The sequence below is a fragment of the Ranitomeya variabilis genome, chromosome 1 (assembly GCF_051348905.1).
Source record: "Ranitomeya variabilis isolate aRanVar5 chromosome 1, aRanVar5.hap1, whole genome shotgun sequence".
NCBI classification, from domain to species: Eukaryota; Metazoa; Chordata; class Amphibia; order Anura; family Dendrobatidae; genus Ranitomeya; species Ranitomeya variabilis.
The window spans coordinates 1,043,887,299-1,043,908,209 of record NC_135232.1 but is presented as its reverse complement, the minus strand read 5'-3'; the positions used below and the strand labels follow the sequence as shown (position 1 = coordinate 1,043,908,209).

The 20,911-nt window shown below is 44.0% G+C and overlaps 1 protein-coding gene across 1 annotated transcript in view; it reads left to right on the top strand.

Annotated features, from left to right (window-relative positions):
* Positions 1 to 20,911, top strand: part of TRMT9B (tRNA methyltransferase 9B (putative)) — a 75,441-nt gene that overhangs the window by 39,470 nt on the left and 15,060 nt on the right. The window contains exon 3 of the mRNA XM_077279717.1: positions 8,066 to 8,239. Within this exon, the coding sequence (XP_077135832.1) occupies positions 8,066 to 8,239 (174 nt within the window). The remainder of the gene's footprint in view (positions 1 to 8,065; positions 8,240 to 20,911) is intronic.

The following is a 20,911-nucleotide window of genomic DNA, read 5'->3' as shown; positions in this document are numbered from 1 at the left end:
GAAGGATCCGAATGTGGTTGATAGTCGGACGTGTTGGGGCAAAGAATTTCAGAGGATGGGGGATATTCTGGTGAAGTCTTGGAGGCGGTTGGATAAGGAGCGAATAAGTGTGGAGGAGAGAAGGAGGTCTTGGGAGGACCGGAGATTACGTGAGGGAAGATATCGGGAGATTAGTTCAGAGATATAAGGAGGAGACAGGTTATGGATGGCTTTGTAGGTCAGTATTAGTAATTTGAACTGGATACACATATCATGCTTCAAACATAAAGATACCAAATGTAAATTTTTGGTAAAGAATCAACAACAAGTGGAACACAATTGTGAAGTTGGACAAAATTTATTGGTTATTTTAATTTTGGGGGGAAATTAAAAAACTGAAAAGTGGGGTGTGCAATATTATTCGGCCCCTTTACTTTCAGTGCAGCAAACTCACTCCAGAAGTTCATTGTGGATCTCTAATTGACCCAATGTTGTCCTAAATGCCTAATGATAATTATAATCCACCTGTGTGTAATCAAGTCTCCGTATAAATGCACCTGCTCTGTGATAGTCTCAGGGTTCTGTTTGAAGCACAGAGAGCATCATGAAGACCAAGGAACACAACAGGCAGGTCCGTGATACCGTTGTGGAGAAGTTTAAAGCCGGATTTGGATACAAAATGATTTCCAAAACTTTAAACATCCCAAGGAGCACTGTGCAAGCGATCATATGGAAATGGAAGGAGCATCATACCACTGCAAATCTACCAAGACCCGGCCATCCCTCTAAACTTTCATCTCAAACAAGGAGAAGACTGATCAGAGATGCAGCCAAGACGCCCATGATCACTCTGGATGAACTACAGAGATCTACAGCTGAGGTGGGAAAGTATCCATAGGTCAACAATCAGTCGTACACTGCACAAATCTGGCCTTTATGGAAGAGTGGCAAGAAGAAAGCCATTTCTCAAAGATATCCATAAAAAGTGTTGTTTAAAGTTTGCAACAAGCCACCTGGGAGACACACCAAACATGTGGAAGAAGGTGCTCTGGTCAGATGAAACCAAAATTTAACTTTTTGGCAACAATATGTTTGGCATAAAGGCAACACAGCTCATCACCCTGAACACACCATCCCCATTGTCAAACATAGTGGTGGCAGCATCATGGTTTGGGCCTGCTTTTCTTCATCAGGGACAGGGAAGATGGTTAAAATTGATGGGAAGATGGATGGAGCCAAATACAGGACCAATCTTGAAGAAAACCTGTTTGAGTCTGCAACAGACCTGAGACAATGATCCCAAACATAAAGCAAAATCTACAATGGAATGGTTCACAAATAAACGTATCCAGGTGTTAGAATGGCCAAATCAAAGTCCAGACCTCAATCCAGTCGAGAATCTGTCTAAAGAGCTGAAAACTGCTGTTCACAATCGATCTCCATCAAACTTCACTGAGCTCGAGCTGTTTGCCAAGGAAGAATGGGCAAGAATTTCAGTCTCTTGATGTACAAAACTCATAGAGACATACCCCAAGCGACTTGCAGCTGTAATTTTAGCAAAAGGTTGGGCAACAAAGTATTAAGTTAAAGGGGCCAAATAATATTGCATGCCCCATGTTAGGGTTGGCGGAACACACCGAGTATATATATATATATATATATATATATATGTATAAATAGGTGCGTTCGCAACCCGGGGTCCACCGTGCAGGAGAGAAACCTGCTGCTGGCAAATGGCGGCGCTATATGGTGGTATAAGTGAACTCTGTTAACTCCACAGATTTGCTAGAAACAAGATACTGTGCCTTGTTAGCGTCACAGGGGAACACAGCTAACTGCTGAGCTGATGGCAGTTAGTGGTCACGCACCAGAAAAGCACACAAACACTCCTCACCGGAGGTGCCGGTATTCTAGGGGCTTATTTCAGCCGGGTCACTGAATACATACATACAGGCGCGACCACAAATAACAAGCTCATAACATGAAGTGATACTAGCGCATGGCCGTGCGGCCATGCAAACCTTTTATAGCTGCAGCAGCTTCAGGACCTTCCTAGGGAACCAATGGAAGTTGCTGCAATACCAGAGCAACTTCAGGACCTTCCTAGAGGACCAATGGGAGCTGCTGCAGTACTTGAGCATGTGACCCCTCCAATTAGAGGTCTTACCCTGGTCATTCTCAGTGTGTGTAAAGCAGGACTTAGTCCCAGAAAAGCCTGCTCGCCGCTGACCAGTGCAGGCTATAACAGCAGAGCCTGGAAAGGCAGCAGTAACCCTTTGCACAGTATCAGACTGAGTGAGACGCTGGGGCCGACATCTCTGCTGAGCAGGCTCCACTGCGGCTGATGTAGAAAGGGAGACCGCAGCAGACATGACTCGAGATTCCCCATGTGTGGCAGCGGGAACTCGACTCCTAACACCCCACTTTTCAGTTTTTGGTTTTCCACAAAAATATAAAATATCCAATAAATTTCGTTCAACTTCACAATTGTGTTCCACTTGTTGATTCTTCACCAAAAATTTACATTTGGCATCTTTATGTTTGAAGCATGATATGTGGGAAAAGGCCGAATATTTTCTCAAGGCACTGTATATACAGCCATGGCCAAAAGTGTTAGCACCCTTGAAATTGTTCTAGAAATGTATATATGTAGTAGATACACCGGCGCTCCACAAAAGTGTTGAGCGTGGAGATGAGGGAAGCTGCTGGTGCCTAGACGGCTACTGTGCCAAGCCTGTCATATGTAAAAGGAAGAACTTTATGTAGTAGAATATAGGTCACCGCGCGGTAGGTAGCCCGGTGACCTATGTTCTAGAAATGTATTTCTCCCAGAAAGTTATTGCAGTTACACACATTTTGTAAAACACATGTTTATTTCCATTTTGTGCATTGGAACAACACAAATAATACTGAGAAAAAAGGGAAATTGGACATAATTTCATATATATATATATATATATATATATATATATATATATATATATATATATACACACACCGTATTTTTCGGACTATAAGACGCACTGGACTGTAAGACGCACCCAGGTTTTAGAGGTGGAAAAAAGGGGAAAAAAATATTTGAAGCAAAAAAAAAAAAATGTGGTAAAATTGAATAACATACTATTATATGTGGTGTTATTATATATAATAGTATGTTATTGTGTTGGAAGCTGTGGGTAGAAGATGGCGCTGCGGGACCAGTGTGGTGTCTGTAAAGTACTATATGAAGACGCTGGAGGGTGAGTATAAGACTCAACTCAAACCCAGACTCATAGTCAACCAGGTGGTCAGGAACACTGTCCCCACCCCCATGCATGTAACTCCCAACAAGACCTATATATATGAAGGAGGACAACGGGAGTATATATAGCAAAGTAACAAACTTTATTAGAAACAATTAAAACCACACACGTTTAAAAGACACCAATTGAACATACCAGGAATCAATATTGTGTCACAAATTAGCAACCAACCTTTGACATATAATATACAGAGGGAAGATGTACAGTAACTCCATGCATTCCCGCATGGACGCATGCGCCGTGACAAGCAGCGGTGTGAGTACCCGGTCACATGATTGCCATGTGACGCGGGACTCATAGGATATAAGGTTTTGCGATTCAGAAAACGACACTCCCCCTTGATAAAGCAGTAAGAATAGGAGCGAAACGCGCGTCGGGGGTGACGCTCCATCCAGGGATCTTCATGTGGGTAAGATTGTACGTGTGCTCTGGGAGGGGGATCCTTTAATGCCGGATGGCTTGGCACTCATATTGCTCCTCTGGGCACTCTCCATGTTTGTTCCCGCTATGGATCAGGCTCTCTGATTGGCACCTCCTTTTTACATCATAGCAGCACTTGCTAATACACATTATGATGGTTATGGGGTGGCTCAGGATAACTTGGTCTATTTAGTGGGAATGCATGGAGTTACTGTACATCTTCCCTCTGTATATTATATGTCAAAGGTCGGTTGCTAATTTGTGACACAATATTGATTCCTGGTATGTTCAATTGGTGTCTTTTAAACGTGTGTGGTTTTAATTGTTTCTAATAAAGTTTGTTACTTTGCTATATATACTCCCGTTGTCCTCCTTCATATATAAGGGTGAGTATAAGAATGGGGGCACAGGGCTTATATTTAAAGCACCACTCCAGAACTGAAAAATAACACTGGAGTGCTTCTTTAAGATCCCATTGGGAGAACTATAACTCCCAGCATGTCTTGCAAATCCTATGGCATGTTGGGAGTTATAGTTGAACACAGGAGTGGCAGAGTGCTTTATTGTGTGTTGTAAAGACTAACCTTTTATTTGTGGCAGCCAGCCAGCCACTGTGGTGATGTAAATAGCTGGAGCATCCCATGACTGCACAGAGCCCTCCCTCTTGTTGCCTTTCCACAGCACAGGTCATATGAGGAAGCCAGCAGATTCTAGTGGGGAGTCTGAAGGACCTGTGATGACATCAGAAGAGGGCGGGCTCTGTGCTGTCATGTGATGCTCCAGCCTGCCCGCTTCATGACATCACACAGGTCCTTATGCCTCAGCATCCAGCACAGCCCCTGCAGGCAGGTATGCAGCAATCTTGTCTCCTCTGGCCCCTGCTGCCCCCTCCTCCACCGGACACACAGATCTCCCCAGCTGCTGCAGGAATCCAGCGCTGGGGAAACCATGTGTGTCCCTGTTTCAGTGAAGGACTATTCATGTGCTGCTCCCTGCTCACTGCTCAGCTGACAGGTGGGCGGGGAAGCGGCTAATGAATATTCACTGCACTTTGCGCTAAAATTTAGGTGCATTTTTTCAAACTTTTTTTTAAGCCAACATGCCACTTTTGGCAACAAAGGTCGCAAAAACAGCTCAAGGCCGGAAGACAGGAAGAAAGCCTTTTTTTTTTTACTTTGCGCTAAAATGAATCACATGCATCATTTGGATGCATTTGGCAACAAAAACAGCAACTAATACCAAAAGACAAAAAGGAGTGACTTTACAGAACCCGCACATGAGGAATAGGGACCTATATCCTATCATAGTCAGCATTATAATTGTGCTACGGCAGGTATCTATTCTGTGGGTTTGGAAAAGAACACCCAGCCTTTGCTCTCTTGGACTATCAGCCGGTCTTGGGTAGCCACAAGTCTAGGGTTATTCTTCCTTGGACTTTTTTTGAGTCAAAATGGAGACTAAAATGAAAAATCTGCAGTCACTGTGTGGGACTGGACACTTTTGAATCTTCCCAGCGCTGCTAGAATTCACTTTTCTCTGCCCCGGGAACAGCGGTCTGGTATGCAGACTCCGGGGCCTAATCTGTCTACTAGGCGTGACCTCACTCAATACAACTGTATTGAGCTAGGCCACACCCACTAGACGGATTCTGCCCGGGAGTCTGCATACCAGACCGCTGTTCCCAATGCAGAGAATAGCGAATCCTCGCTGTGTGCCGTGATTCATAAGTCTGCAGTCACACAGAGTGACTGCAGACATTTCATTTTGAACCGAACAATCCCATTAACTGACTTTGAAAAGTCAAAATGTTTTTAAAGTCTTAGGGAGGGCTGTAGCACTCTTGAAATTGTTAAGCTATTGTGGCGTGATCACAGAACTTTGAAAAGTTTTGTTGCAAATAATCAACAGTTTTGCAAAGAACATGTTGAGAAAAAATGACGCACATTAACTGCCAAAGATTTGGGAAGAATGAAACGTGAAGCAACAAGGAAGCCATTATCCTCCAGTGCTGTCATATTCCAGAACTACAACCTTCCTGCAGTGCCCAGACGTACAAGGTGTTCAGAGCTCAGAGTCATGGCCGAAGTAAGGAGGCTGAAACCAGACCACCACTGAGCAAGGCACAGAAGAGGAAATGTCAAGACTGGTCCAAGTAATATCTTAAGATGGATTGTTCAAAGGTTTTATGGACTGATGAGATGAGAGTGACTATTGACTATATGGATGAGCCCAGGGCTTGATCAGTGACGAGCACAGTCCTTTACTTCGACTCAGATGCCATTGAGGTAGATTTGTGGTTCTGCTATGGGCTGGGATTATTAAAGATGAGCTAGTTGGACCTTTTCAGGTTGAAGATAGAGTCAAAATCAATTGCCGAAACTATTGCCAGTTTTTAGAAGAACCTTTCTTCAAGCAGTGGTAATGTCTGCATCTTGCAAGAAAACCATGATTTTTATTCAGGACAATGCTCCATCGCTGCAACAAAGTCTCCACAGTAGAGGCCGTAAAGATGAAAGAATACTGACATGGCCCCTTCCTCACCTGACCTAAACTCTATTGAGGACATGTGTGGCCTTCTTAAATAGGAGATTTACAGTTCAGAAAAAACAGTCACCTCTCTGATTAGTGTCTGGGAGACTGTGGTTGGCCCTGCCCAAAAAGTTGATTGTCAACAGATTAAGAAACAGAAAGACTCCATGGTTGGAAGGATTATGGTTGTTATTGAAAAGAATGGTGGCTGTATTGGTCACTGATATTTTTGGTGGGTAATGTGAAAAATGTATTTTTGTACATTTTGAGTTGTTTGGTTATTATTTTCACTTTAACCCCTTTACAACATCGGGTGTAATAGTATGCTGATGTCGGACTCCCCCTGTTTGGTGTGAGCTCCGGTGCTGAGCCTGCACCTTTCCAGGCACATGACAGCTGATTTATGCAGCTGACATGTGCCCGCAACAGCCGCGGGTGGAATTGCTGTTAACTAGTTAAATGCCACTGTCAATTTCTAATAGCGGTATTTAACTCTCTCTTACCTGAAGCATGTTGTAAATCCCATCGGTGACCCTGTCACATGATCATGGGTCACCGATGGTCAGCATGACAACCAGAGGTCTGAAGCAGACCTCTATGGTTGTCATTCCTGGATTGCTACGAGCGCTGCCTCGTGGTCTGCGCTCTTAGCAAGTGAGCATTTCTGCTACACACAGGCGATCTGATTATCGTCTGTATGTAGTAGAGCCGATCAGACAACTGCAGCTTTTAGTCTCCCATGGAGACTAGTGAAGAATGCAAAAAGTAAAAAAAAATGTTTTTAAAAATATTACAAAAATTAAAAAAGTATAAAAGTTCAAATTACCTTTCGCCCAATTCAAAATAAAACAATAAAAAAATCAAATATACCTGATCGGTAAACGGTGTAACGAGAAAAAAAATAAAAACGTCAGAATTACATTTTTTGGTCTCTGCTACATTGCAATAAAATACAATAATAGGCGATGAAAAGATTGTATCCATGCCAAAATGGTGCACAAAAATTAAGCCCTCACCCAACCTGAGATCACGAAAAATGGAGACGCTACAGGTCTTTTTTTTTTAACAATATTTTGGATTTTTTTTCACTACTTAAATAAAAAAGAACCTAGACATTTTTTGTGTCTATGAACTCATAGTGACCCGGAGAATCATAATGGCTGGTCAGTTTTAGCATTTAGTGAACATGGTAAAAAGAAAAAACAAAAACAATTGTGGAATTGCACTTTATTTGCAATTTCACCACACTTGGAATTTTTTCCAAGTTTTCCAGTACACTAAATGCTAAAATCAATGGTGTCTTTCAAAAGTACAATTCATCCTGCAAAAAAACAAGCTGTCACATGGCCATATTGATCGAAAAATAAAAAATGATGGCTCTGGGAAGAAGGGGAGCAAACAAGGAAAACGCCAAAACGCCAATACCTCTGGCCGGGAAGGGGTTAAATGATGAAAATAAACAACTGCGATGGGAAAATTGACATTTTTTTTATTTAGTTGCATAATAATCCAGCACACTAATTAATAGTTGCCCAATTATTCTGAACACATATTTACTTCTCAAATAGTCAGGTTTATTAACTTTCTGGCATGACTGACAGCACTGGAGTTGTTGAATAATAAAATGAATATGAAAAATAAAAATTGTCTAATAATTGTGCATCTGGTCTAGAAGATACAAATTTCAGGGTACATAAATGATGCTTCTCAATTGTAATGTCTGATTGGCTTTCCTCGTATTTGTATAAACCTCACATGTGATCTTTATTAATGCCTGTACCAGTTTCTCTGTGTATTGGCAAATTGCTGAAAATTTTCTCATTTTTTCATTGCAGGTTGTGGTACAGGAAAGTATCTTAGTGTGAACTGTAACACGTACAATCTTGGCTGTGATTACTGTGAACCTTTAGCGGAGATTGGTAGAAATAACAACCTTGAAGTCATGGTATGCGACAACCTGAATCTCCCTTTTAGGGATAAGTGCTTCGACACTGTCATCTCTATTGGAGGTAAGTCTGATATTTGTGTCAGGGTTAAGCAATTACTGTGTGTTACTCCCAAATAATGCTGCAATTTTCTTCCATATCTATCAGTAAAGGATACATTTTCATTACTCTGAAAAAAAGAGAATGGACCGCACCTCCAAAAATCATACAATGATCTAATGCCGCTAGGCAAAAATATATATAACTGAACATGAAGTTCTTACTGTAGTTTGACATTCTGATCAGACTTTTCATTACTCTGGCACCTTTTAATCTGGATAATCCAAAACAAGACAAAAAGAGGCTGAAGCATGGAATGTTTTGTTGGTTTGGCGGAGAAGTTTTGTAATTCCCTCAAAAATGCCGGGTTCCAGCGGCCGCATTACATGGTCGGTATATGGGCCACAGTGCCCGGACTGAATGCAGGTTTCCTGACCCGAGCTGACAACCTCATAGGTCAGGAGCCCCACCGTCAGACCGGGCATTGCGGCCCACACACGGAACATGTAATACAGTTGTCTGAACCTTGTCTGACACGGAGGGCAGGCTTATACAAATTATCATTTTACTACATTTTAAGAGGAGTCTTCAATAGATTTTTTTTATTTTAAAATCAAGAAGTTCTTTAAATATTCAGGAAAAAAAGATGGTCCTCAGAGGTGGAACACAAATAACGGTAATGGGTACCGGTCACTGAGGATCAAGAGAAGGCAGAATTGATAAGCAGGTTCTCCAGCTTTGTATGTGCCAAATTGGAGAAAGCTGTGGATATGGTTGATCCCAGTGATCTTAATGTGTCATCTAAGGTACTCAGTTGGCTAAGTGATTTTATGTAACCTAGCTTGGACAATGTCTGCAATGTGAACAAGGCCCTGCGTTCAGATGGGCCGCCTCCAAAGTTTTCTTAAGGTTATACATCATGTTTAAAGACTCTTTAATGACTGTTCTTTGCCGAGTGACTATTTTTAAACAGGGCTCCAGGTTTTTCACGGGTAATTTTAGAATTGTAAGCTTAACGTCTATTGTGTGCAAAATGTTCAGGGGGCTGGTAAGGGATTATAAACAGGAGCATGTGATAGAAAATAACATTGTAAGGATCACCAGCACTGTTTTACTAAGAAAGGAAGTCCTCAAACTAACCTAAACTCTGCAGTCATTATGAAGAGGTGAGTAGAAACCTAGACAGAGGGATAGGTGTGAATATAGTGTTTGACGCCGTTTCACGCAAAGTCCTGAAATGTAGGCCTACAGGATTAGAAAGTAAGATTTTGTATTTATGTTGAAAAGAGCACACACAGAGAGTCGTGGTTGATGACTGCTAGTCTGAATGGTATCTGGTTATATGTGGTGGATCTTCTATTATTCAACTCCTTATTTCTGATGACACCAAGCTGTGCAGTATAGAGCAGTCTGTGGAGGATCTTCATAACTTGAGTTGGACAAAACTTAAGGAATTTGATATCCACGTGGCAGGTGAGGTTCAATATGGGTTCAATATGGAGAAATGTAAGGTCATACACTTGGGCACTAATAATATGCAGATCCATATGTTCTAGGGGGAGTGACACTAGGAAAGTTACTTGTAGAGATGGATCTGTGTGTACTTGTAGATCACAGACTACATAACAGCATTCAGTGTCAATCAGCGGCTTCTAAGGTGAGCCAGGATACTGTCATGTGTTAAAAGAGGTGTGAACTTGCGGAGCAGTGATGTAATACTACCACTTTACATGGTATTGGTGCAATATATGGAATATGCATAATATAAACACTGGCGCTCACCCAAAAACTAGCGATTCTCAGCTGCTGGAATCAATCAGGGTAGTGCCCCCCTGTATAACAATATAGACCAGTAAAACCAATAGACACCGCGCTTGAGGATGCAGAAACAGATAACACGTGGTGGAAAACTTAAAAGCAAGAAATACACAGAGCCCCCACGTGGATTCCCAGTACCAAGCCCTCCCTAGAACAGTAACAAATATTCACCACACCAACACAATCTTACAGTAGCCGCGCAGTCTGTCTAACTATTATTCAGGATGCCGATAACCTCTAGCTTACCTCTTGTGAGACTGTTACAGCTGAGTGTGGGCCCGTGCTGAGTGTGAGTAGGTGTTCACCCGTCCGGTATGTGCCACCGGGGCTTCAGCGTGGTGCGTATCAGATGGCAATATGTAGTATAACCCAGGGAAGCCCTGGCCGGTAGCGTTCCCTGGATACCGCATAGGCGCCTGTCTATCCTATTAAAATACATTCAAATGGGTTAAAATACACTGCATTCTAATCTTAGGCAAATCTCGGTGCTGTTGTAAATACACAGTATCGGTATGGATGTTTCTATATGAGCTGGGAAACCTGGGGTTAAATCGGGGGCAGTGCGCATTGATGGCTAGATACTATATAAGATAGGGTGAGCCAGGGGAGCGGTAACCCTGAGGAAGAAGAGCGGTGCTCTTTGAAACGCGTTGGTTGATTCCTCTCCCCCTTTTTGAGCGTTCTAGCGCTCCTTACAGCAGGTGACGTCACTAGGTAGGAGGAGCCTATCGGCCATCTTTTTTTGTATGCGGTATCCAGGGAACGCTCCCGTCCAGGCTTCCCTGGGTTATACTACATATTGCCATCTGATACGCACCACGCCGAAGCCCCGGTGGCACATACCGGATGGGTGAACACCTACTCACACTCAGCACGGGCCCACACTCAGCTGTAACAGTCTCACAAGAGGTAAGCTAGAGGTTATCGGCGCCTGAATAATAGTTAGACAGACTGTGCGGCTAGTGTAAGATTGTGTTGGTGTGGTGAATATTTGTTACTGTTCTAGGGAGGGCTTGGTACTGGGAATCCACGTGGGGGCTCTGTGTATTTCTTGCTTTTAAGTTTTCCACCACGTGTTATCTGTTTCTGCATCCTCAAGCGTGGCGTCTATTGGTTTTACTGGTCTATATTGTTATACAGGGGGGCACTACCCTGATTGATTCCAGCAGCTGAGGATCGCTAGTTTTTGGGTGAGCGCCAGTGTTTGTATTATACTATTATCTTATTGAGTGCCTGTACACTTGGGCAGCCCCCACAAGTTCTAGATTTAGGGAATTTGTCTATAAAATGGCCATAAATATGTTGTGGCAGGATAGGGACCACTGCATATCCTTTATTAGAGAGCGCTTCTCACACAATGAACCATTGTCAGTCGAAGTGAACAGGGCCAGGGAACTGCTAAAGACCCTGGAGAAATTGTTGTCCATCGAAATGAGGGATATGTGGGAGATAGCTGCACTAGAGAAATATATTCAAGCACAAAAAGCTCCAAAAGGCTTGACCATTTATAAGACACTTGCGGGTGATTTTGGTAACCCAAGTATCCAGGGGGAATGGGACTGCATGTTCAGGGATTTTTCCTTGAGGACAGTCCAATTTATCATTGATAAAAGGTCATCTAATATGAAAAAAACAAGTGAGTCTATTGTTGGGATATTTGAGCAGTTGAAAACGTGTGCCAATACCAATGAGTTTGGGGAGCTGGTTGATAATATTCTGTATAGACTTAAAGAGAAGGAAAAGGATATAATTGCAAGGAAGATTAAGAAATTTAAAAGAGACCATATACCCGATGAGCTGTACATGAGGTGCCCAAATTACATGGACACCACCAATACATCCCCCATGAATTCACTATATGAACCCAATGGGTTGGTGGTACTGGACGAATACAACATAACACCAACACATAAGGATAGCGACATCTCTGTTGAATTTTCCGTCTATGATAATTAAAACTCAACGCAGTATACTCCTGTTTTGGCTCGGCAGGAGAACCCTCCCTTAGAGCTAGACTCCCTGTTCACTACTAAATACAATGACCTGATAGATATTACCTTGCATCCAACTACCCCGTTACCTGAGGAACCCAGCCCTCAAGCGGGACCAAGTGGGCTGTCTAAGTTTCCGGTGAGCACATCTAATAGATTTTCACCTCTTGTCTTTGAGGGAGGGGTTAACGAGGATATTGAGGATATTGAACCCTATAGTCCAGTGGATCGTAGGGTAAATGAGCAATGTAGGATTAGCACGATCACTGGAATGACTAAGGGTTCCTCTAATAAGAGGGATCGAAATAAAAACTCCATAATAAGCACCCCCCGCCCACCCGTTACCAATATAAGGACTGGATCAATGGAAGGTCCATCTTCCAATAAACCATCCGGGAGGAGCCTAAGGGGATCAAAACCTCCCCTATTCCATCCCTCTATTAATCGGGATTTTTTTCAGGTCTCCGATCCACAAAGCAAAAAGAGGTAAAAGGGGTGGGTGTTGTGAATTTGGATTCTGGGCTCCCCCGGTGGCTACTGGTGGAATTGAACTGGTGTTTTCATCTTCTCTGTTCACCTGTTCCCATCAAGATGTGGGAGTCGCTATATAACCTTGCTGCTCTGTTAGTTGCTTGCCGGTCAACAATGTTATCAGAAGCCTCTCTGTGCTTGTTCCTGCTCCTAGACAACTACTAGATAAGTTGGACTCTTGTCCATGTTTGTTTTTGCATTTTTGTTCCAGTTCACAGCTGTAGTTTCGTTACTGTGTCTGGAAAGCTCTTGTGAACAGTAATTGCCACTCTGGTGTTATGAGTTAATGCCAGAGTTTTAAAGTAATTTCTGGATGGTGTTTTGATAGGGTTTTAAGCTGACCATGAAAGTGTCCTTTCTGTCTTCTGCTATGTAGTAAGTGGACCTCAAATTTGCTAAACCTATTTTCATACTACGTTTGTTATTTCATCTTTATTCACCGCCAATACATGTGGGGGGCCTCTGTCTCCTTTCGGGGTATTTCTCTAGAGGTGAGCTAGGACTTATATTTTCCTCTGCTAGCATTATTTAGTCCTCCGGCTGGTGCTGGGCATCTAGAATCAACGTAGGCATGCTACCCGGCCACTGCTAGTTGTGCGTTAGGTTTAGTTCATGGTCAGCTCAGTTCCCATCTTCCAAGAGCTAGTTCCTATATATGCTTATGCTATGATCTCTTGCCATTGAGATCATGACAGTTTGACCGGCCCACTAAAGGGTTAAATTCCTTGGCTGAGAAAGGAGAGAAATAAGAAGTCTGCTGAGAATTTTTTTTTTTTTTTTTTTTTCCTAATCTTTGAATGGCTCTGTGTCCACCTGTTTGTAATGGATCTTCAGAGTGTAACTGCAGGTTTGAATAATCTCGCCACGAAGGTACAAAATTTGCAAGACTTTGTTTTTCATGCACCTGTATCTGAGCCGAGAATTCCTTTGCCGGAATTTTTCTCGGGGAATAGATCTGGGTTTCAGAATTTTCGAAATAATTGCAAATTATTTTTGTCCCTGAAATTTCGCTCTGCTGGAGACCCTGCACAGCAGGTCAGGATTGTGATTTCCTTGCTCCGGGGCGACCCTCAAGACTGGGCTTTTTCATTGACACCAGGGGATCCTGTGTTGCTCAATGTTGATGCGTTTTTTCTGGCCTTGGGGTTGCTTTATGACGAACCTCATTTGGAGCTTCAGGCAGAAAAAACTTTGATGTCCCTATCTCAGGGGCAAGATGAAGCGGAAATTTACTGTCAAAGATTCCGTAAATGGTCTGTGCTTACTCAGTGGAATGAGTGCGCCCTGGCGGCGACTTTCAGAGAGGGTCTCTCTGATGCCATTAAGGATGTTATGGTGGGGTTCCCTGTGCCTGCGGGTCTGAATGAGTCCATGACAATGGCTATTCAGATCGATAGGCGTTTGCGGGAGCGCAAACCAGTGCACCATCTGGCGGTGTCCACTGAGAAGTCGCCAGAGAGTATGCAGTGTGATAGAATTCTGTCCCGAAGCGAGCGGCAGAATTTTAGACGGAAAAATGGGTTGTGTTTCTATTGTGGTGATTCTACTCATGTAATATCAGCATGCTCTAAGCGCACTAAAAAGCTTGATAAATCTGTTTCCATTTGCACCTTACCGTCTAAGTTTATTCTATCTGTGACCCTGATTTGCTCTTTGTCATCTATTACCACGGACGCCTATGTCGACTCTGGCGCCGCTTTGAGTCTTATGGATTGGTCCTTTGCCAAACGCTGTGGGTATGATTTAGAGCCTTTGGAGACTCTTATTCCTCTGAAGGGGATTGACTCCACCCCATTGGCTAATAATAAACCACAATACTGGACACAAGTAACTATGCGTATTAATCCGGATCACCAGGAGATTATTCGCTTTCTGGTGCTGTATAATCTACATGATGATTTGGTGCTAGGATTGCCTTGGCTGCAATCTCACAACCCAGTCCTCGACTGGAGAGCTATGTCTGTGTTGAGCTGGGGATGTAAGGGGGCTCATGGGGATGTACCTGTGGTTTCCATTTCATCATCTATTCCCTCTGAAATTCCTGAGTTCCTGTCTGACTATCGTGACGTCTTTGAAGAATCCAAGCTTGGTTCATTGCCTCCGCACCGAGAGTGCGATTGTGCCATAGATTTAATCCCGGGTAGTAAATACCCAAAGGGTCGTTTATTTAATCTGTCTGTGCCTGAACATGCTGCTATGCGAGAATATATAAAGGAGTCCTTGGAAAAGGGACATATTCGTCCATCGTCATCTCCCTTAGGAGCCGTTTTTTTCTTTGTGTCAAAAAAAGACGGCTCTTTGAGACCATGTATCGATTATCGGCTTTTGAATAAAATCACTGTAAAATATCAATACCCATTGCCGTTGCTGACTGATTTATTTGCTCGCATAAAGGGGGCCAAGTGGTTCTCTAAGATTGACCTTCGTGGGGCGTATAATTTGGTGCGAATCAGGCAGGGGGATGAGTGGAAAACCGCATTTAATACGCCCGAGGGCCACTTTGAGTATTTAGTGATGCCTTTTGGTCTTTCAAATGCTCCGTCAGTTTTCCAGTCCTTTATGCATGATATTTTTCGCGAGTATTTGGATAAATTTATGATTGTGTATCTGGATGATATTCTGATTTTTTCGGATGACTGGGACTCTCATGTCCAGCAAGTCAGGAGGGTTTTCCAGGTTTTGCGGTCTAATTCTTTGTGTGTGAAGGGTTCTAAGTGTGTTTTTGGGGTACAGAGGATTTCCTTTTTGGGATATATTTTTTCTCCCTCTTCCATTGAAATGGATCCTGTCAAGGTTCAAGCTATTTGTGATTGGACGCAGCCCTCTTCTCTTAAGAGTCTTCAGAAATTTTTGGGCTTTGCTAACTTTTATCGTCGATTTATTGCTGGTTTTTCGGATATTGCTAAGCCATTGACCGATTTGACTAAGAAGGGTGCTGATGTTGCTGATTGGTCCCCTGACGCTGTGGAGGCCTTTCGGGAGCTTAAGCGCCGTTTTTCCTCTGCCCCTGTGTTGCGTCAGCCTGATGTTGCTCTACCTTTTCAGGTTGAGGTCGACGCTTCTGAGATCGGAGCTGGGGCAGTGTTGTCGCAGAAAAGTTCTGACTGCTCCGTGATGAGGCCTTGTGCCTTCTTTTCCCGTAAATTTTCGCCCGCTGAGCGGAATTATGATGTTGGGAATCGGGAGCTTTTGGCCATGAAGTGGGCTTTTGAGGAGTGGCGCCATTGGCTTGAGGGGGCCAGACATCAGGTGGTGGTATTGACTGACCACAAAAACTTGATTTATCTTGAGACCGCCAGGCGCCTGAATCCTAGACAGGCGCGCTGGTCATTATTTTTCTCTCGGTTTAATTTTATGGTGTCATACCTACCGGGTTCTAAGAATGTTAAGGCGGATGCCCTTTCTAGGAGTTTTGAGCCTGACTCGCCTGGTAACTCTGAGCCCACAGGTATCCTTAAGGATGGAGTGGTATTGTCAGCCGTTTCTCCAGACCTGCGGCGGGCCTTGCAGGAGTTTCAGGCGGATAGACCGGATCGTTGCCCACCTGATAAACTGTTTGTTCCTGATGATTGGACCAGTAGAGTCATCTCTGAGGTTCATTCTTCTGCGTTGGCAGGTCATCCTGGCATTTTTGGTACCAGGGATTTGGTGGCAAGGTCCTTCTGGTGGCCTTCCCTGTCACGAGATGTGCGAGGCTTTGTGCAGTCTTGTGACGTTTGTGCTCGGGCCAAGCCTTGTTGCTCTCGGGCTAGTGGATTATTGTTGCCCTTGCCTATTCCTAAGAGGCCTTGGACGCACATCTCGATGGATTTTATTTCAGATCTGCCTGTTTCTCAGAAGATGTCTGTCATCTGGGTGGTGTGTGACCGTTTCTCTAAGATGGTCCATTTGGTTCCTCTGCCCAAGTTGCCTTCTTCTTCCGAGTTGGTTCCTCTGTTTTTTCAAAATGTTGTTCGTTTGCATGGTATTCCTGAGAATATCATTTCTGACAGAGGGACCCAATTCGTGTCTAGATTTTGGCGGGCATTCTGTGCTAGGATGGGCATAGATTTATCTTTTTCGTCCGCTTTCCATCCTCAGACGAATGGCCAGACCGAGCGGACTAATCAGACCCTGGAGACATATCTGAGGTGTTTTGTGTCTGCTGACCAGGATGATTGGGTTGCTTTTTTGCCATTGGCAGAGTTCGCTCTCAATAATCGGGCCAGCTCTGCCACTTTGGTGTCCCCGTTTTTCTGTAATTCGGGGTTTCATCCTCGATTTTCCTCTGGTCAGGTGGAATCTTCGGATTGTCCTGGAGTGGATGCTGTGGTGGAGAGATTGCATCAGATCTGGGGGCAGGTGGTGGACAATTTGAGGTTGTCCCAGGAGAAGACTCAGCTTTTTGCCAACCGCCACCGTCGTGTTGGTCCTCGGCTTTGTGTTGGGGATTTGGTGTGGTTGTCTTCTCGTTTTGTCCCTATGAGGGTCTCTTCTCCTAAGTTTAAGCCTCGGTTCATCGGCCCGTATAAGATATTGGAGATTCTTAACCCTGTTTCCTTCCGTTTGGACCTCCCTGCATCCTTTTCTATTCATAACGTTTTTCATCGGTCATTATTGCGCAGGTATGAGGTACCGGTTGTGCCTTCCGTTGAGCCTCCTGCTCCGGTGTTGGTTGAGGGTGAGTTGGAGTACGTTGTGGAGAAAATCTTAGACTCTCGTGTTTCCAGACGGAGACTCCAGTATTTGGTCAAGTGGAAGGGATACGGCCAGGAGGATAATTCTTGGGTGAATGCATCTGATGTTCATGCCTCTGATCTGGTTCGTGCCTTTCATAGGGCCCATCCTGATCGCCCTGGTGGTTCTGGTGAGGGTTCGGTGCCCCCTCCTTGAGGGGGGGGTACTGTTGTGAATTTGGATTCTGGGCTCCCCCGGTGGCTACTGGTGGAATTGAACTGGTGTTTTCATCTTCTCTGTTCACCTGTTCCCATCAAGATGTGGGAGTCGCTATATAACCTTGCTGCTCTGTTAGTTGCTTGCCGGTCAACAATGTTATCAGAAGCCTCTCTGTGCTTGTTCCTGCTCCTAGACAACTACTAGATAAGTTGGACTCTTGTCCATGTTTGTTTTTGCATTTTTGTTCCAGTTCACAGCTGTAGTTTCGTTACTGTGTCTGGAAAGCTCTTGTGAACAGTAATTGCCACTCTGGTGTTATGAGTTAATGCCAGAGTTTTAAAGTAATTTCTGGATGGTGTTTTGATAGGGTTTTAAGCTGACCATGAAAGTGTCCTTTCTGTCTTCTGCTATGTAGTAAGTGGACCTCAAATTTGCTAAACCTATTTTCATACTACGTTTGTTATTTCATCTTTATTCACCGCCAATACATGTGGGGGGCCTCTGTCTCCTTTCGGGGTATTTCTCTAGAGGTGAGCTAGGACTTATATTTTCCTCTGCTAGCATTATTTAGTCCTCCGGCTGGTGCTGGGCATCTAGAATCAACGTAGGCATGCTACCCGGCCACTGCTAGTTGTGCGTTAGGTTTAGTTCATGGTCAGCTCAGTTCCCATCTTCCAAGAGCTAGTTCCTATATATGCTTATGCTATGATCTCTTGCCATTGAGATCATGACAGTTTGACCGGCCCACTAAAGGGTTAAATTCCTTGGCTGAGAAAGGAGAGAAATAAGAAGTCTGCTGAGAATTTTTTTTTTTTTTTTTTTTTCCTAATCTTTGAATGGCTCTGTGTCCACCTGTTTGTAATGGATCTTCAGAGTGTAACTGCAGGTTTGAATAATCTCGCCACGAAGGTACAAAATTTGCAAGACTTTGTTTTTCATGCACCTGTATCTGAGCCGAGAATTCCTTTGCCGGAATTTTTCTCGGGGAATAGATCTGGGTTTCAGAATTTTCGAAATAATTGCAAATTATTTTTGTCCCTGAAATTTCGCTCTGCTGGAGACCCTGCACAGCAGGTCAGGATTGTGATTTCCTTGCTCCGGGGCGACCCTCAAGACTGGGCTTTTTCATTGACACCAGGGGATCCTGTGTTGCTCAATGTTGATGCGTTTTTTCTGGCCTTGGGGTTGCTTTATGACGAACCTCATTTGGAGCTTCAGGCAGAAAAAACTTTGATGTCCCTATCTCAGGGGCAAGATGAAGCGGAAATTTACTGTCAAAGATTCCGTAAATGGTCTGTGCTTACTCAGTGGAATGAGTGCGCCCTGGCGGCGACTTTCAGAGAGGGTCTCTCTGATGCCATTAAGGATGTTATGGTGGGGTTCCCTGTGCCTGCGGGTCTGAATGAGTCCATGACAATGGCTATTCAGATCGATAGGCGTTTGCGGGAGCGCAAACCAGTGCACCATCTGGCGGTGTCCACTGAGAAGTCGCCAGAGAGTATGCAGTGTGATAGAATTCTGTCCCGAAGCGAGCGGCAGAATTTTAGACGGAAAAATGGGTTGTGTTTCTATTGTGGTGATTCTACTCATGTAATATCAGCATGCTCTAAGCGCACTAAAAAGCTTGATAAATCTGTTTCCATTTGCACCTTACCGTCTAAGTTTATTCTATCTGTGACCCTGATTTGCTCTTTGTCATCTATTACCACGGACGCCTATGTCGACTCTGGCGCCGCTTTGAGTCTTATGGATTGGTCCTTTGCCAAACGCTGTGGGTATGATTTAGAGCCTTTGGAGACTCTTATTCCTCTGAAGGGGATTGACTCCACCCCATTGGCTAATAATAAACCACAATACTGGACACAAGTAACTATGCGTATTAATCCGGATCACCAGGAGATTATTCGCTTTCTGGTGCTGTATAATCTACATGATGATTTGGTGCTAGGATTGCCTTGGCTGCAATCTCACAACCCAGTCCTCGACTGGAGAGCTATGTCTGTGTTGAGCTGGGGATGTAAGGGGGCTCATGGGGATGTACCTGTGGTTTCCATTTCATCATCTATTCCCTCTGAAATTCCTGAGTTCCTGTCTGACTATCGTGACGTCTTTGAAGAATCCAAGCTTGGTTCATTGCCTCCGCACCGAGAGTGCGATTGTGCCATAGATTTAATCCCGGGTAGTAAATACCCAAAGGGTCGTTTATTTAATCTGTCTGTGCCTGAACATGCTGCTATGCGAGAATATATAAAGGAGTCCTTGGAAAAGGGACATATTCGTCCATCGTCATCTCCCTTAGGAGCCGTTTTTTTCTTTGTGTCAAAAAAAGACGGCTCTTTGAGACCATGTATCGATTATCGGCTTTTGAATAAAATCACTGTAAAATATCAATACCCATTGCCGTTGCTGACTGATTTATTTGCTCGCATAAAGGGGGCCAAGTGGTTCTCTAAGATTGACCTTCGTGGGGCGTATAATTTGGTGCGAATCAGGCAGGGGGATGAGTGGAAAACCGCATTTAATACGCCCGAGGGCCACTTTGAGTATTTAGTGATGCCTTTTGGTCTTTCAAATGCTCCGTCAGTTTTCCAGTCCTTTATGCATGATATTTTTCGCGAGTATTTGGATAAATTTATGATTGTGTATCTGGATGATATTCTGATTTTTTCGGATGACTGGGACTCTCATGTCCAGCAAGTCAGGAGGGTTTTCCAGGTTTTGCGGTCTAATTCTTTGTGTGTGAAGGGTTCTAAGTGTGTTTTTGGGGTACAGAGGATTTCCTTTTTGGGATATATTTTTTCTCCCTCTTCCATTGAAATGGATCCTGTCAAGGTTCAAGCTATTTGTGATTGGACGCAGCCCTCTTCTCTTAAGAGTCTTCAGAAATTTTTGGGCTTTGCTAACTTTTATCGTCGATTTATTGCTGGTTTTTCGGATATTGCTAAGCCATTGACCGATTTGACTAAGAAGGGTGCTGATGTTGCTGATTGGTCCCCTGACGCTGTGGAGGCCTTTCGGGAGCTTAAGCGCCGTTTTTCCTCTGCCCCTGTGTTGCGTCAGCCTGATGTTGCTCTACCTTTTCAGGTTGAGGTCGACGCTTCTGAGATCGGAGCTGGGGCAGTGTTGTCGCAGAAAAGTTCTGACTGCTCCGTGATGAGGCCTTGTGCCTTCTTTTCCCGTAAATTTTCGCCCGCTGAGCGGAATTATGATGTTGGGAATCGGGAGCTTTTGGCCATGAAGTGGGCTTTTGAGGAGTGGCGCCATTGGCTTGAGGGGGCCAGACATCAGGTGGTGGTATTGACTGACCACAAAAACTTGATTTATCTTGAGACCGCCAGGCGCCTGAATCCTAGACAGGCGCGCTGGTCATTATTTTTCTCTCGGTTTAATTTTATGGTGTCATACCTACCGGGTTCTAAGAATGTTAAGGCGGATGCCCTTTCTAGGAGTTTTGAGCCTGACTCGCCTGGTAACTCTGAGC